The sequence below is a fragment of the Prionailurus bengalensis genome, chromosome C1, assembly GCF_016509475.1.
Source record: "Prionailurus bengalensis isolate Pbe53 chromosome C1, Fcat_Pben_1.1_paternal_pri, whole genome shotgun sequence".
In the NCBI taxonomy this organism is placed as follows: domain Eukaryota; kingdom Metazoa; phylum Chordata; class Mammalia; order Carnivora; family Felidae; genus Prionailurus; species Prionailurus bengalensis.
The window spans coordinates 23,164,640-23,182,078 of record NC_057345.1 but is presented as its reverse complement, the minus strand read 5'-3'; the positions used below and the strand labels follow the sequence as shown (position 1 = coordinate 23,182,078).

Sequence of the window (17,439 nt, the reverse complement as noted above, 5' to 3'; positions counted from 1 at the left end):
TTCCTCTGACCCCGCTCCCCTCATCCACCCTAGGAGGCAGGCACAGAGAGGGGAAGCAACCTGCCCACGGTCACATGGGTGGCAAGCCCCGGGGGCATCTGGCTTCAGGTCTGCGCTCCTAACCGTTCCCTCTCCCGGCCTTGCACACGCGTGTCGGTTGGAGCTACGATCTGGAAAGACTCTGTTAGGCAGAGAGGGGATGGGAGGGAAGGGCGTTCCGGGCGGATGACCCTGCCGGAGAGGCCCGGAGCGGAGCTCTGAGAAGCCGGTTGTCCCTGCAGAGCAGGGAGTGCGCGGAGAGGCAGGGGAGAGCCGAGGCGGTGCAGGGGAAGGGTGCTGGAAGCGGGGGCAGGTGAGAGGACGGGGGCGGGGGCTGAGGGTGCAGGGCAGGGCCCGGGTCTCAGGCTTCCCCGGGCTCAGAGGGGCGGCTTTGGGTCTGTGCAGGCTCCGGCCCCGTGGAGGAGCCGCCCTCCGCCCACCTGAGATTTCCTGAGTTCCAGCTGCCATTCTAGTTCCTTCGGCAGGCAGGCAAAGGAGCCCTTGTGGTCGGAGGGGCCTCTTGAGCCCAGGCCAGGCGTCTCCCTCCCTCTCTGGGCACACACACCTCCATTCAGCCCCGGCCCCGCCCCCCAAAGGGGCTAGGGGCCCGGGCAGCCACCCCCACGCCAGTGGGGGGCCGCCTGGCTGGGAGGCTGGGCAGAGAGGTTGATAAGACCTGGACCCCAGCGGCCCCCACCACTGTGCCGGCTGCCGCCCTCGCTGCCAGAACCATGAGGGCCATCTCGGGCACCAGCCTCGTGCTGTGTGGCCTCCTGCTGTGGCTCCAGGCCCCGTGCACGCTGGGCCTCGCCCCCCAGTCCAGAGGTGAGGGGGGTCCCTGTGAGCTGGGCCACACTGGCCGACAGCCTGTGGGGGGTGCGGCTGGGCACTGAGATGAGCAGAGGTTAAACGGGATCCAGGGTGCGCTGGGGTCGGGGGGCAGGGAGGCAGGGGTAGCCGGAGGCTGGCACAGGAGCAGACAGCAATGGTGACATTCACAAGGGTCAGGACAGGGGTGACCCTCAGTCGGCTCTGTTGGGGGACGCGAGTGGGACCTCTCTCTGCGGCCTGAGAGCGTTCGTTGGGGCGTCTCAGCTCCCAGGCCGCCCTCAGGGACCATGCATGGTGCAAAGGCCAGTCTCCCCGAGGACAGAGGCTACACCGAGAGCCAGCTGACGTCTGGAGCCGCACCGAGCCTGGGGCTGCGCCCACGGCTCCGCCGAGTGCCGCTCTGGGGTGGCCAGGGCTCCATGCTCCCTTCTCCAGCCCTTCTAGCATGTCTCGGGGTGGGGTCCTACCTGCTGTTCCATTCCCAGAGCTTTAGCCCTGGGCACTGAATCCTGGAACGCCTAACTCGTCCTGCACAGGTGGGGAAACTGAGGCCGGACAAGGGAGGACCTGTCTGAGACCACATAGTGAGATAGCCCCAGAGCCTCCTGGCACCTGATCCTCTACTCTGGGGTGTGGCTAATTCCCTCACCCTCTCTGGGCCTCAGTTTACCCATCTGTAGCCTTAACTAGTGGGGACCAGGAAGAGTCTGCAAGGTCATTTCTAAGGTACCTCAAGGAACTCTGATACCTAGGGCGTTGTGGCTGGGGGGCTGGGACGGCCCAGCAGACCTTTTTTTTCTCGATCCTTCCTGCCCCCTCACCGGGGAGCAGCTCTGCTCAGTTCTGGGGCGCAGAGGGAAGGGCCTTTGTACTGAGACTTGCCCAGCTGCAGGCCCAGGCCCGTGACAGCATTAAACAGCGAGCCTTATTCTCCCCCCACCTCCCCCCGGACAAGGCCCCTAAAGGTGTAGTGAGCTGCTCAGGGCTGCAGAACGGCTAAGCTGGGATTCGAACCCTGATCTGCCTCGTTCCAGCCATGCTGCTGCCTCCTGGGGTGTCTGGGAAGACCTGCCTCTCTGGGGATAGGTCTCAGGAGCCCACCTGGTCAGGCTGCCAAGATGGCCACGAGGAAACCCTGCCCTATCCCCTGCCCAGGGACACCAGCCAGAAGGTTCCGGGGCTGAGGGAAGCTGGGTCCACTTCGGTGACTGACTTTGATGCTGAGATGAAAGAGGCCAAGCTCATGGGCACTGTGCTGCCCATGCCACCCCCCCCCCCCTGCCCTGGGGCTGTGCCCTCCCCACTCCCTTGCCGGGAGAAATGCTGCCCTTGCTATGGCAGCCACCTTGGGCTGAAACCTGAGAAGCATGATTTAAAGTCTGTCTTCTTGGGGCGCCTGGGTGGCTCCGGCGGTCGAACATCTGACTTCGGCTCAGGTCATGATCTCACGGTTCGTGGGTTCGAGCCCTGCATCCAGCTCTGTGCTGGCAGCTCGGAGCCTGGAGCCTGTTTCGGATTCTGTGTCTCCCTCTCTCTCCGCTCCTCCCCCACTTGTGCACGGTTTCTCTCTCTCTCTCTCTCTCTCTCTCAAATATAAATAAACATTGAAAAATTTTGCAACAATTTAAAGGCTGCCTTCTACTTTGCTCCCCGCTGGACACCTGCTTCGTGCCCTAAACGCACTCCTGCTTGGGCCCCCGAAGGATCCTGTAAAGAGGGGATTGTCAGCTCAGTGTACAGACTCATTGTACAGAGGAAACTGAGCTCAGGCAGGGGAAGTGAGTTCCCCAGGCCGAGATCTGAGCCTCTGTCTTTCCCACGGGGCTGAACGGTGGGGCCTTTGGCAAATGGCCTGCCGGGGCCGTCCACACGCTGACAGAAGGCTGGCCCAGGTTCAGTCTACACTGCTTAAGGCCTCGAGTCTCGGTCGAAGTAGCCCCCGACCTCAACCCCCTGCCCTCTGCCTCCCCCCTCCTGCCCCCTCGCAGGGCACCTCTGCCGGACCCGGCCCGCCGACCTGGTATTTGTGGTGGACAGCTCGCGCAGCGTGAGGCCCGTGGAGTTCGAGAAGGTGAAGGTGTTCTTGTCCCAGGTCATCGAGTCGCTGGATGTGGGGCCCAACGCTACCCGGGTGGGCGTGGTCAACTACGCCAGCGCCGTGAAGCAGGAGTTCCCCCTGCGGGCCCACGGCTCCAAGGCCGCGCTGCTGCGGGCCGTTCGGGGCATCCGGCCGCTGTCCACGGGGACCATGACCGGTCTGGCCATCCAGTTCGCCATCACCAAAGCCTTCAGCGACGCCGAGGGGGGCCGTGCCAGGTCCCCCGACATCAGCAAGGTACGTGCCCGCCTCTCCTCGCCGGCGTCTTGTTGTGTGCTGAGAGCGTCACCTGCGTGATTCTCAGAGCACCTGACGGGCTGGCTTTCTTACGGTTGTGGATTAGACCCGCCTAAGCTAAGTGGCGGAGCTGAGATTTGAACCCACTCTATCCACCGTCTGACCCTAAGACCCCGATCTGGCGAGCACTTGATTATCGCAGTTTTGCTGTCCCGCGAACTATGAGATCATGACTGGAGCCGAGATCAAGAGTCAGATGCTTAACCGACTGAGCCACCCAGGCACCCCAGCTTATTTTTTTATTCAAAGCCTTCGAGGGCAGGGGTTCAGAAAAATGACATGACGTGCCACAAGCTGACGTCAGGAAGGGCTCTGAGCAGGGTGTGTGGAGGGGCTGCACGGACCTGGTGCCCACGGCGTAACTTTCCAGGGCTCAGTCCGGGGCCTGTGAGGCCGGTCAGGTGTTCTCTCCTCCCACAGGCTCCCGTGCCTCCCTTTGAGAGCCCTCGATGGCCCCAAGGAGTCACCGCTTATCTGCCCAGGCCCCCAGCTCCAGGGAATGTACTTCTTATCCCCATGGAGCACACGCCTGACATATGAGTGCCGAGTGAATGCAGTCCTGCTTGGGGGCGGGTCCTCATTTTTACAGATGAGGACACTGAGGCATGGGGGCGGGGGGGGGGGGGGCTTAAGCATCCTGCCCAGTTAATAAGAGGTAGGAATGTTTACAGACAACAGCGTGTAATCCCGGCCGTGACAGGCCTCAAAGAGCTGGTCTATGAGGCGGCCTGTTGGTCATACCTCATGAGGGCCATTTACAAACTCTGACAGGAAGTTGACGGTCACGATCGCTGGGAGGATGTGGTGGCCTGGGGTGATCCTGATGGAGAGACGTGGTGAAGGGGATGGTGGTGACATCTGTGGCTGTCACACCTCTAGTGAACGGTGTCAGCCCGGGGTGGACAAGCGGGGGGGGGGGGGGGAGAGTTCATTGGGTCTGGGTGAGTGGGTGGCCAGCCTGGAATTCACCAGTGGGAAGCCCCGACAAGGTGGGTTCACGGTCGCAAGGCTGGACTGATGGGGGGCGGGGGGAATGGGACAGGCTGGGGTGGTGGACGGTCATAGCTAGGTGAGTCTAGGCCTCTGGGGGAAGGGATGGTTCGAGACCACTCCCCAGGGGGTCCACGGGAGGGATACGGAAAATAATAGTTCCCCTTCCTGGCTTCTTACCATGAATCATCTCACCGGGAAGGTGAGTTGCATTTCCAGCCCAGGCCTGCCTTAACCACCACACTACAGGCCAGGGGTTCGGGCCCCGGGGCCAAGGGTGGGGACCCGGGAATCAGAAGCAGGCCCAGGTCAGAAGCAGAGAAGCAGCCGGCAGAGCTGGATTCCGGGCTCCAGACTGGAGCAGAGTTGGGGGTGGCCAGGACTGGGACCGGCCCCAGAGTCCCCTCTGTCTCCCTTCCCAGGGTACAAACAGAGGAGCGTTGTGGGAGGGGAGCAGACAGTGCTTTCCCCCACGGAAAGGGCAGGTAGCATCCTGGGGGACGGAGGGAGAAAAGGCCCCTTCCCAGGGCCTAGAGGGGAAAGATGGCCAGACTGGAGGCCGAGCCGCCGTTCGCTAGCCTCGCTCGCCCTCTGGTGGCCAACGGGCAGAACTGCATGGTGTCGGGCACACTTCAACTGCAGGGTTCTTAAGAGGTCCCAGTCTGAGGACGGAGGTAGGGTCCTGCCCTCAGATGATCACAGAGGTGTCTGCCTGAAGGGAGAGAGATCCAGAGGCCCCAGTCAGAGGGGAGAACACCTCAGCCGGGTCTTCCAGTCAGAGGAAACCTCTCTCCTCTTCTGCTAGCCAGGTCCTCCTCCCTGGGGCAAGACCGTGGCGGGGAGTCAGACCCATCTGCAGTAGACTAGCTGTGTGACCTGGGCAAGGCTGCGCAGGCTTCTGGGGCCTCTGTGTCCTCCTCTGCTAGTGATCTCGGGGGCTTACTGGAGGGCCCAGCCCAGCCCAGGGCGGGAGGAAGACCTCTCACGCGCCTTGCGTGTCGCAGGTGGTCATCGTGGTGACGGACGGGAGGCCCCAGGACAGCGTGCGGGACGTGTCTGCACGGGCCCGGGCCAGCGGTATTGAGCTGTTCGCCATCGGCGTGGGCCGCGTGGACAAGGCCACGCTGCGGCAGATCGCCAGCGAGCCGCAGGACGAGCACGTCGACTACGTGGAGAGCTACAGCGTCATCGAAAAGCTGTCCAAGAAGTTCCAGGAGGCCTTCTGCGGTGCGCGGGGCTGGGAGGGGCTGGACGGGGCTGGACGAAGATAGGGGGCTTCCGGGGAAGCAAGGGGTGGGGCAGGGATGGGGGTGTGGAGGCGGGGACATAACGGGGGCGTGGCTGGATGGGACATGGGCGTGGCTAAGAGCATCGGGGAGGGGCTGGACAGCGGGATTGAGTCCAGGTCGGGGGGCGGGTCAGGGAGGGGTCGGATGGGGATGGACAGAGCCAAGGCTGAGCGTCTGGGCAGCCAGGGCAGGGGGCGGGGCGGCGTGGGGGCGTGGCTGGAGAGTCAATAGGGGAGGGGCTGGACCAGACGGGGCTCAGAGAGTCCGCATAGGGGCGGCCAGTGGTTCGGGTCCTGGACGGAGGGCCTGGGACTTGGACCTCACCTAGTTGGGGGGCCTCAGTTTCTCTGGGTGTGTGAAGGGCCATCCTGGCCGAGATGTCCAAGGCCCTGTGACTATGAGATTCTGAGTCTCCTCCTGTCCCCACAGTGGTGTCAGACCTGTGTGTCACAGGAGACCACGACTGTGAGCAGGTGTGCCTCAGCTCCCCGGGCTCCTACACCTGCGCCTGTCGGGAGGGCTTCACCTTGAACAGTGATGGCAAGACCTGCAACGGTCAGTGGGCTGGAGGCAGGCAAGCCCCGGGGGAGGGTGGGGAGGTGAGGGGCTGGGGCTTGGCCACCCTCTAGGTAGCCCCTCGGAGCCTCCTCTCTGCCCTTTGTTCCTGGACCAATCTGCGAAGGCGAGCGATGCCTTCTAGAACTTGGCGTCTGCAGAAAGTTATCTTCTGACTGTGGCCCTCTTTCTGTCGCGGTGGGTGGCGGGTTTAGTAATGGTAGAAAGAGTTACAGAGTCTTGAGTTCAAATCTTGGTGCCGCGACTTTTGGAGCTGCAGTTTGCAATGCTACGTGAGACGAGGCCAGGAGCCTTGGCTTTCTACAGGGAGTTCTGAGGACGTGATGGGACAGGATAATGCTCGGGGCAGAGCTTGGTGTGTGAGGGGTACCCGACCCAGCGGTTGGCAGGAACAAGCGGTCCCTAAGCTTCGCCTCCTCTCCTTTCTGCCCTTCCCAGTATGCAACGGCCGTGGTGGCAGTTCAGCCACTGACTTGGTCTTTCTCATCGATGGATCCAAAAGCGTGCGGCCGGAGAACTTTGAGCTGGTGAAGAAGTTCATCAATCAGATCGTGGACACGCTGGACGTGTCGGACAAACTGGCCCAAGTGGGGCTGGTGCAGTACTCCAGCTCTGTCCGCCAGGAGTTCCCGCTGGGCCGCTTCCACACGAAGAAGGACATTAAGGCAGCTGTGCGGAACATGTCTTACATGGAGAAGGGCACCATGACCGGGGCTGCCCTCAAGTACCTCGTTGACAATTCCTTCACCGTGTCCAGCGGGGCGAGGCCCGGTGCCCAGAAGGTGGGCATCGTCTTCACTGATGGCCGGAGCCAGGACTACATTAATGATGCTGCCAAGAAGGCCAAGGACCTTGGTAGGTGCTGCCTGGACCCTGAACACCACTGATGGCCAGGAGGACAAATATGGAACAGCTCGACTGTAGTTTGTCTGTTCTGCTCGCTGCCCTCAACCCAGGTTCAACGTGAATGAGGGGGGATCGGTTTACCCAACTGTTTCTTTCTTTCTTTTTTTAAAGTTTATTCATTTTTGAGAGACAGAGAGAGAGAGAGAGTGTGAGTGGGGGTGGGGCAGAGAGAGAGGGAGACAGAATCCGAGCTGTCAGCACAGAGCCTGACGTGGGGCTCGAACTCACAAACCGCGAGGTCATGACCCGAGCCGAAGTCGGACGCTTAACCCACCGAGCCACCCAGGCGCCCCTACCTCTTTCTTATACTGATGAGAAAACGGAGGCCCCAGAAAAGCAAGCATCTGGTTCTGATGGTCCTTATGTAGGTGGGGCTGGGAAATTTTCCAGCTGAATGTTCCCAAGGACACACCAACTGTTGGAAGGTAGCCCCACTTTGGGACAAGCCTGAGTCTCAGTTTTATCGCCGATTTAATGAGAGTGATAATAGCCACCAGGTGGACACTTGTGGGGCGTATGCACTTATAAAGCTCCCAGTACAGGGAATCAGTGCAGGTCTGACAGGTAGCAGAATCTCAACGGATGCTGTCTTTGTCCCGCAATTCCTACCGGCCTCTGGGCCTGCAATTCCAGAAGCTGCCGCCAGGAGGTGTCTGTGTTGATTGCGCGGGCATTCCCCAGCAGGCTCAGCCGTGGCTGCCCCGTCCCCCATGGCCGCTGTCACTCATCCTGTTCCTCTCGGCAGGCTTTAAGATGTTTGCTGTGGGTGTGGGCAATGCCGTGGAGGACGAGCTGAGGGAAATCGCCTCAGAGCCCGTGGCCGAACACTACTTCTACACGGCTGACTTCAAGACCATCGACCAGATCGGCAAGAAGTTGCAGAAGAAGATCTGTGTGGGTTAGTGAGGCCGGAGATGGCACTGATGGTCGGGGCGGGGGGCGGGGCGCCCAGGGGGAGATCGTGGAGCCATCCTGGAACCGGCTACAGCAGGGGCCGGGGGGGGGGGGGGCACCAAGAATTGGCAGGACCACGAGGAAGGCTGGTCAGTCTCACTTCGGCAACCAGCAGACATATTTTGGTCCTACTTGGTAGGATATGATCACCCCCATTTGACGGACAGGAAAGCCAAGCCCGGGGGAGGGGGGGCGGCGGGCAATCGTGAATAACCAGAGGAGCTAGGAGTTGAAGCCTACTACCTCCTCTGATCCTCCCATGGTAGAGGATATGGTTTCCAGAGCCAGACCTGCCTGGGTTTCCATGTTTGCTCTGACTCTAGCTAGCTGTTGGGCCATGGACAAGTTGTTTCACTTCCCGGGTTCTTCGTTTGTGAAATGGGACTCATGCTTTCAAACCTCAAGTGTTGGGCGAAGTCGCCAAGGGGATATAGAGGCTCCCAGGGGCAGTGTCTTGCACGTAGTAGGTGACCAGCACGTAGTAGGTGTTATTGTTGGAGGTTTTCCTCGGGGCTCTGAGGGATTGGGGAGACGTTCAGGGTCACTCCTGGGAGTTCGGCCTCAGAACCCTACACGCCTCTCTGTCTTCTCAGATCTCTCGGAGCCCACACTCCCCCAAGACTCCCTTGTCCTGGCCCTGGGTCGTGTCTGCCCTGCGCCCCCCTGCCTCGCCACCACTCACCACCCCCCTCTTCTCTCCCCCTACTTCCCGTCCACTCCAGAGGAAGACCCGTGTGCCTGCGAGTCCCTTGTGAAATTCCAGACCACGGTGGAGGGGTTGCTGCAGGCCCTGACCAGGAAACATATCCTTTCCCAGAGGCCACTGCAGGGGGCAGGGGGGCGGGGAGGGGAGAGGGGGCCTCGCCCCTGTGTGAGGGGTGGTGGCGGTGGCTCCGCCTTGCCTGCCTCCTTCTGGAGCTGGGCTGGACTCTGGCCAGACGGGCCGGCACCAGCTTTGGGATGGCTCCTGTCGGAAGCAGAGGCTCCTAGAAGGTCAACAGAGAAACTGAGGCAGAAACCAAGCTCTGGAGACTAGACATGCATACAGAGTCCTAGCCTTCCTGGGGAAAGCATGGTACTCGGGGACTCCCCATTTCTCAGGTTTACTGTGACATGACTACCACCGGTCTCGGCTCAGATAGGGCCAGGCCGGGAACAGCTCCCCCTGCTCGGTCAGGGTGAGGTGGGATCCCGGGTGGGGGGCCCGGTAGGCCTAAAGCTACAGGAAGCGGGGTCCCGAGTGTAGACACCACAGCCGTGTCACTACCCCGCGCTGGTCAGCCTGTGTCTCTCCTTAACCGCGAGTCCACTGGAAGCTGTGAGTAAGCGGCTGGCCGTCCTGGAGAACAGAGTCGTCTAAGGCTGCCTGTCCCCGCCACGGCCTCTGTGTCTGCCCCCCCCCCCCGCCCACCCCAAGCACAGCCCGCGGAGTCCTGCGTGTGTCCCTAGAGCCCGGGTTTAGTTTAGCTTTGCTGTTTCAGTGAGGGGGTTTGGGGAGGGACAGGCCCTGAGGGCACCAGGCCTCCCCCTCCTCCACCAGCCCTGCTGGGTGTGTGTGTGTGTGTGTGTGTGTGTGCACCTGAGGGCGGGTGTGTATCTGGAGCAGGGATGCGTGTGTGTTATGATCGAGGACACAGGGGTGAGTGTGAGAGGGACTGGGTTTGCATTTTTTGTTTTTCCAATCCAAAGCTTAATATATTCCTATTTTTTTTAGTTAACCCTTTCTTGACTGCGAGTGCTGTGAATCTCTTTTCTGAGTTTTCGACTCCCTCCTGAAGAACAATTAAATATGACTTAAGTTAAGCCCTGAACGAGGCCAGGGGTGGCGTGGTCATTTGGGGAGCGGGACAAAGGAGTGGCGAGGGTGGCCGGGTGAGGGGGGGGCATTGCGGGGTGGCCACCGTGGCGGTCACAGTGGTGGAGGCGGCCGTGTTCGTCCTGCCCGCACAGGGTCTCGCTTCCTCCTCCAGCAGCCCTGCCCGGAACGGACTTGAGTCACCCCCGTGGCACAGATGGGAAAGCTGTGTCACTGGGAAGGGGTCAGCCGAGCGTCAGTTGGAGAGATAGGACTTGAATCTAGGACTGCAAGACATCAAAGAGAAAGAAGAATGATGGCACCAGATGGGTTCATTCATTCATTCATTCAGACCGCAAACACAGCACATGCCCATGTCAGGCAGTGGGGAGATGGGGGCCTGGGAGACAGTCACAGTCCCTGCCCCTCAGGGACTTACAGTTGAGTAGAGCGCCCTGTCACCCTCAGGGCGCTGGAGAAAGAGTGGGTTTAGGTTGTACCAGGAGCCCATGGGCTGAGTGTGTGTGTGTGTGTGTGTGTGTGTGTGTGTCTGTGTGTGAGTTAGAGATGGCGGAGGGTCCCAGCTGCGCCTGGGCTGGCCCTGGGTGCCCCCTGACCCCCCCACACCCATGTTGGAGTCCTCTTCGGGGTCTCCTTGTACTTCAACAGCTTTGCCTCCATCCCCAGCATGGGCAGTGACCCCCCCGCCTCAGGGACAGCACAGGAGAAAGACTCCCCTCTTCCACGTGCCCCTACAGCCCTGCCCGGATCTGTCGGCCTCTCCCAGGTCCCTCTGGAGCCATGCTCCATCCCCCACCCCATGCAATCTCAACCCCTTGTCTCCCAGAGGGGGAGCTTGGGTGACTTTCGGGACCCATTCCTGTGCAATGGCCCAATTTTGGTGTTACTGCTTGATTCACACTTGAGAGCACGTAAAAGGCCCTTATGAGACTCAGGCCGTCCTGAGTGGTCTTCCTGAGAGGCGGTTCAAGCAGGCAGAGCTACACCACCACACCCCCAACACTTAGTGGCTTACGACCACCTGCTATTGGCGTGGTCCTGTGGGTTGGCTGGGCTCAGCTGGGTGGTTCTCCTGCTCCCCCTGGTGGTGACTGGGGCCACCCCCCTTTGGGTCTCGACCAGGCTGCGGCCTCCAGCACGGCCCGCTCACCTGTGCCGGGCCCACTCGCGTGACCGCTGCCCGGGGAGGCCCAGCTGCGAGGCTGGGCCTCTCTCTCGGTCTCTCTCCACGTAGTCTCAGGGCCTTGCCTTCGCCCATAGGCTCTCCAGCAGGGGAACGCGGCTTCTTACGTGGCAGCTCAGGGCTTCCAAAAGCTTTTTAGGTTTATGGCCCCACTTTGGCACTGTGTGACTTTGGAGGCACTTTTTTTTTTAATGTTTATTTATTTTTGAGAGAGAGAGAGAGAGAGAGAGAGTGAGCACGGGAGGGGCGGAGTGGGAGACACAGAATCCAAAGCAGGCTCCAGGCTCCGAGCTGTCAGCACAGAGCCCGATGCAGGGTTCGAACTCACAAACTGTGAGATCATGCCCTGAGCCGAAGTCAGACGCTCAACTGACTGAGCCACCAGCACTTTTTTGATCGAAGCAGTTTCAGGCCAGCCCAAATGCAGGGGGGCGGGGGGAGGCACATGCCATTTCTCCATGGGGAGAGAGCAGGGAAGAATTTGTGGCCACCTGCAATGCATAGCAGGGTCGCATTCTCTGGCGCCCTCCTCGGGCTCCATTCCCTGCCTTGGCTATTCACAGGACACCCAGGAAACCCTCTCATCAACGTTAGACACGGCTGAGCCCGTTTCTGTTCCATGCAATGCGAGAGAGGCCTGACTCAGCTGATCATTCACCTCTGTCTCCTACCCACGGGGTGGCCTTGGTGTCCTGTGCTCACTCTTCAGTTCCAGAACCACCCTGGGCTCTGGGCCTGTGCCTCAGCTGCCTGGCAACTTGGCAGGGCCCTTCGCCCCTCTGGGTCCCCCGTCCACATCCAAGGAGAAGGATGCTGGTGTCGCCTCGCGGACGCTGCAAGGTGGAAATGAGAAGATGCATGGAGAGCACCCAGAACAGTGCCCACCCACCCCTTGCATCCAGAGTGCCTCCAGCGGGTGGTTCCCTGGCCTCAGGGACACATCCAAACCTGCCAGGTCCCGAGCACCTGCCTTGTTCCCATCTGGCACCCGTGTTCCACAAAACACTGCAGCCACTTGGCCTCCGGTGGTGGTGCCACCTGGGACACCCGTTCCCTGCTGGGAGACGGCCCCAGAGCGCACACGATGGCTCTGGCCCAGCTGTGTCACATTAATGGGTACCCATCCTCCAGCTCCGCCAGGGGGCAAAGACAAGGACAGCCTTGCCTCTGGCCTGAGTGCTCCAGGGCTCAGGGAGGTGAGGTGTGGAGGGTGGGGTGAGCCTGCAAGGCCCTGGGGACAGCCAGCCGGCTCCCTCCTTTAGTTCTGCAGCAAGCGATTGCCCAGCCCCCACACCAGGCCCTCTTCCAGGCCCCAGGGGTAGAACGGAGCCCAGAAACAGAGACCAGTCCCTGCGCTCCTGGGCTGACATTCCAGCCTCACGGTATTTCTCCCTGTATGAGCCTGGACAAGCCGTCCCATCTCCCCGTGAGCCTTAGCTCCTCATCCGTTACACGGAGAGATGATCCAGAAACCAAGAGTAAACCAGGAGACTCTCCAAAGGGACGAATGGTGTCACTCAAGGACCAAAAGCTGTCAACGCTTCCTTGATGAAGTCAGACAAGACAGAGGAGCGCCCCGGCACCTGTCTGCCCTGGCAGAGACCAAGCATCGGTCTCGGAGCCTCCAGGAACCGCCCCATGGGGAAGCGACAGCGGAGGGCTTAGTGGCTCCGTCTTTGGGGTCAACGGTCCTGGTGTGAGTCCCCAAGGCTCCTTGCCTGGAACAGACTCCTTCATTTTCTGACTTCAGCTTCCTCACCAGTAAACAGGGCAACGGCACCCTCCTCACAAGTGGTCGTGCTGAGGGCTCTCAGACGGAGGGCTTGGCGTAGTGGTGGCCAGCCCTGCGGGGCTCCCCGGGAGAGGTGGCTTTGCAGGGATCTGTGGGCTGTGCCTGCAGGGGAAATCCGGAAGTGAGGGGCGTGTGGAGGGAGGTGGTGCTGAAAAGGGGCCTGTGACTTGGGGAGGGAGGCGCAGGGATGGTGAAGTCAGGTTGCGGGGCCCTAAGGGCAGTTCCGGTCTTAGCCTGCCCTCCTTCCTCTTTCCTTCCTCCCCTCCTTCCCTCCCCATTTACTGAGCATCGCCAAAGGACAGAGCATGGACCAGGCACTCAGGATAAAATAGAAAATGCCCGATGATCTCTGGCCTCGTGATGCTCCCAGTCTAGAGAGGCAGGCAGACACTGGACAGAAAGCCTCCCGGGGAATCCGACTGTGGTAGCCGGCTGAGGACTTAGTGTGCCTTATCAAGGGGCCTTTCTTGAGAGCAAGGTGAACTTAGCTTTGCTGCCCGGGACAGGGAATGTTAAGCCCTGGGCACATAGTAGGTGCTCAGCAGATCCCAGTGGCCAATATCTTCCTCGGTCATCCTCTCAGTGGTCAGCAGGCCACAGCTCGGCAGAAGGTGGGCCTGGCCCCAGAGGAGCCTGGCCCCAGGGGGCCCAAGGGAAAGGGGGGCGGGTTTGGACCCCCACAGAGGGGCTGGTGGGAGCCAGGCACGGAGTGAATGCCCCGCCAACCCTGCTGGGGGTTGGAGAAGGTGTTGGCACAGGGAGACTGATCAGAACCCAGAGGCTAGAACTGACAGACCCGAGGCTGTGGTTGGCCTTGTGCCGGGTCAGGCCTGGCTCAGGCTTCCGTCCAGGCTGAGCCGAGGTGGGCTGGGGAGATTTGGGGCCTCTGGGGCTGAGCCTTAGGATTTTCCAAGAGGCACTTACCCGGAGGGGGCTATGTGCCCAGAATTCGCCCATTTTGGAGTGGGAGAGGGCTGCTTTCTGCTTCCAACAGTCCTGCTCAAGGCATCCCACGGCAGAAGGGAGAGTCCCAGGGTGGCTGGCGGGAGAAGCAGGTCAGGTCAACCCCCCAGAGACTGGACCACAGGCACCGTGGGTCCGAATGCGCTGAGTTAGGGCTCTGGGTTCCAAGTGACAGAAACACCACACCAACCAGCTTTAGCGCAAGAAGGGAGTTGATGGGACCCCGTGACGGAAGGTGCTGGCGGAGGGGCTGGGCTCCGCGATGTCATCAGGCCGCCGGCTCTCCGCACCCTTGACTCCGGTCTCCACACCAGCCGCCTCATGTCCAGCCAGTCCCTGCTCTCAAGATGCCCCCACAGCCCAGACTCATACCTGGCCAGCTCTGAGTTCAGACTTCAGGCTCACATTGAGTCCTGTGCCCTCCCTCGAACCACCACCGTGGCCACGATTGAACAATCACCGTGGCCAGAACAATCTGAATGGGGGAGCCAGCTCTCACGGGACCATGCCGCTGGGCAGGGGCTGGGATCTTGGGGTCTTCCCGCCCCAAACTCCTGCCAAACTCCTCTCAATTCTCCCCACGTCCGCTTCAAGTCCCCACGCCACCCACGCTCTCCATGTAATCCCCACATCTTTCCCTGTTCTCAGTTTGATTAACAGAAGGTTATAAACAAGTCACAGAAAGAAAGAAAACCAGGGTCTCCCCAAGGCACCCACAGTCTATTGGCAGATGGCAAGTTACTTTGTAACCGATATTTTTGTTGTGTTGATTTCTGTATAGATAAACAGGACCAACCTAATTAGGATTTTTTTTTTTCATTCCTGTCTTTCCCCAGGTCTTGGATTACAATGGGAGTCCCTTGGCCCCACAGTGAATTGGTTACCAGATTTCAATAAGGGGTTTGTCTTTGCAATTACAGTTCATTAACGGATTTACAAGGGAGGGAAGACGGCACAGTCCGCTAAGGGGATTGTTTTACATTTCTTCTCTTTTAATTACATGATTTTCTCCTGGATCAATGCTCTGTGAAAAATGATGGTGGTGGTGGGGGGGGGGAGTCCCAGCACCCCATCTGTTCCAGCTGCAAATGCAATTAATATGAGAGGAGATAGGAGCTGCCCGGAGGCTGCCTGCTGCCTGGGTGTGGGCCCCCCTCCTCCGGAGCTGGGCGGCTGGGTCACGGTCACGGGAGCTCCGTTCGCAGGATGGTTTGTTGATGTGGAAGGGGCCATCTCTGCTCCTGGGGTCAGAATCAGATGTAGGTCCCCCACTGAGTTACCTTTTTTCCATCGTCCACTAGGTGCGAGCTGTTATACACACAATTTTGAATTCAAACTTCCCAGTGGTCTCTTGAATAAATTTGTTTTACAAACGGAGAAACCAAGGCTGCCAGAGGTAAAGTGCCACACAGCCAGTAAGCAGCAGGGCTGGGGTTTGAACCCTGGAATCTCTGGCTCCAAAGGCAGGACTCTTTCCGAGGTTCAAACTCACTATGATGAGAGGGGGTTCTAGCCCTTTCTGTACTGGTTGGGACCGTGGAGGTTAACTGGCTTCCCTACCTTGTTCTTTAGTCCATTCTGCACACAGACACCGGAGTGATGGTCCTGCAGTGCACATCTGATCAGGTCACACGCCTGCTCAAGGACCTTCTCTTGCTCCCTATTGTCCCCAAGATGAATTTCAAACTTAGTTGGACACACTAGAACCTAGATGGTTTGGCTGTTGCCAGGGCCCGTTGGAATCCAAATTTCCTGCTATCTTCACTCTCCCTTTGCTGCTGCTACCTGGGTGATCCAGTTTCTCCATCTGTGAAATGGACCCCCGGCACTGGGTAAGCTGATCTCAAGAACTGCCTTGGATCTTAGAGTTGAGGGATCTTAGTGGCCTGGGGCTGCTATGGAGGAATCTGGCCACAGGATGGCAGCATGAGCCCAGGAATGGGATGGCCGGCCTGGCGGCAGGGGCGGGGATGGGGTTCGGCAGCAGTCACAGCGAGCCGGGCTAGTTCCTGTCACTTGTGGCACTCAGTAGCCCACGATCAACCCCTCTAAACCGCCCCACCCTCCACTCACAGAGACACCCTCAAGGAAGCAGCAACCTGTCCCCCGGGGGCCGAGCATGGGTAGGGGGGTTTCTTGGAGCCGGTGGTTCTCTCCCCACTGCAGCTGGCCGTGCTCGGCTATCCCTTGCCCTGAGATGCCTTGTGAAGGGCCTGGGCTGGATGCATCTCTCCCGGGGCCCGTCTGGGGCTCTCCTGGGCGAGGGGTGGCCGCTCAGACCCGAATGTGGGGGACGGGGTGGGGGACTAGGTAGGAGCACCCCAGGGGCATCTTCCTGCTCCCCTCCTCTCTCTTGTTCCTACTGGCAATGGCCAAGCCTTTTGTCCCTAAGTCAGGGTATCAGAGTCTTTAAGCAAAGATAACTGCAGCCTGAGTGGGGGAGGGGGTATTAGAGACCCCGAAGCAGACATGACTGAGGGGCCCTAAAAAGGCTTCTCGGGCACCCTGGATAGAACATGAAGTCCACAGTCAAAAGGGCTGGGGGAGAGTCCCGGGACCCTCCCTGATGTGCTGTGTGACTTGGGGCACCTGACTGCCCCTCTGGGTCTCAGTTTGCTCACCTAGGAAATGGGGACAACGTTTCCCACCTCTCTGGGGCGTGCAGCCTGAAACGAGGCACCTGGGGCAGGACGAGTTGTTGTCGGGGCTCAGGACGTAACCCCATCTTTGCCGGGGTTTGGGCCCAGGTGACCCCCCGGCCACAGGTCTCCCACCGGGGTTTCGAGGAGGAGACAGCACCTCCTCCAGATCAAGAGCTGTCCTCTCCTCCCTCGTGGCAAACCTCCCAACAGGTCAGAACGTGTCCTCTGCCGTGGCCCCTTCAGGTCCTCAGGGCCTGAAGTGGCTCCTTCCTGTCTGTCCCCTCCTGCAAAGTGCGAGTGTCTGTCCTACTTGGTGACAGTGATGGTGACAGGGAGCGTGGGGTCTGCAGGGGGACAGCCTGTGCCCAGACCCGGGTGTGAGCAGCAGCTCCACACCCGGGCCTGTGTGACCTTGGCGAGTCCTTAAGTCCGGAGCCCCTGCATTGCTGGCCGCTCAGACCAGCCCGCATGCTGTCTTACTTGGTCCACGTGAGGGGCCCCTGCGCTCCAGCCACCGAGCAGCTATGACAGCGCCGTCCTTTCTCAGATGCCCGTCTTCCTTCCTCCAGGGGAGACCCCTTTGGTGTCTTAAGTGCTCTTTGAGGTCCATAGGGTTGGGGTCCGGCCTTGCTGGTTCTGCCTCTTGGACCCCTTCCAGCTTGGCTACGCCCCCTACGACGAGGGCTAGCCTCCACTTGCACCTGGACCTCCCTCCTTCCTGCCCCGCTCAGGCCACGGTTGGCACGCATTGCTGTTCGGGCATGTGGCCACAACTTGGGAAGAAACTTCCCTCCTTCTTGGTATCAGATTTTCCCTTGCAGTTTCCTGCCTTCATTCCTGGCAGGAGCCCTTGGCCGCTGGACAGCAAGCACCGCCCAGCCTCTCTCCTGTGGGCGGGGCAGAGCCAGGAATTCTGTCCCGAGCCTGGGGCTTCCTCCAGGAGCCAGGACTGGTGGGGAGCGCGTGTGGTGAGCACCCCCAGGTGCATCCCATTCTCAGGGGCCACTGGGGCCTTTGCAGCCTTTTGATCCCTTCCTCATGGGGCCCTGGTCAGCCGAGCCCC

The 17,439-nt window shown here is 60.3% G+C and overlaps 1 protein-coding gene across 1 annotated transcript; it reads left to right on the top strand.

Annotated features, from left to right (window-relative positions):
- Window positions 1-698: 698 nt before the first annotated feature.
- On the top strand, window positions 699-17,064 carry MATN1 (matrilin 1). The gene is made up of 8 exons (XM_043573325.1): window positions 699-864; window positions 2,859-3,205; window positions 5,260-5,482; window positions 5,974-6,099; window positions 6,559-6,975; window positions 7,772-7,924; window positions 8,703-8,812; window positions 17,035-17,064. Exons 1-8 carry the CDS (start codon window positions 771-773, stop codon window positions 17,062-17,064), a joined length of 1,500 nt encoding a protein of 499 aa, XP_043429260.1. The 5' UTR covers window positions 699-770.
- Window positions 17,065-17,439: the final 375 nt, after the last annotated feature.

Bases quoted from the DNA above. Each gene is read 5' to 3' on its own strand.
- MATN1 (XM_043573325.1), top strand. From the start codon at position 771: ATGAGGGCCATCTCGGGCACCAGCCTCGTGCTGTGTGGCCTCCTGCTG. The intron at 3,206-5,259 runs GTACGTGCCCGC...TGCGTGTCGCAG, and splicing joins GGTCCCCCGACATCAGCAAG to GTGGTCATCGTGGTGACGGA. The intron at 6,100-6,558 runs GTCAGTGGGCTG...TGCCCTTCCCAG, and splicing joins TGATGGCAAGACCTGCAACG to TATGCAACGGCCGTGGTGGC.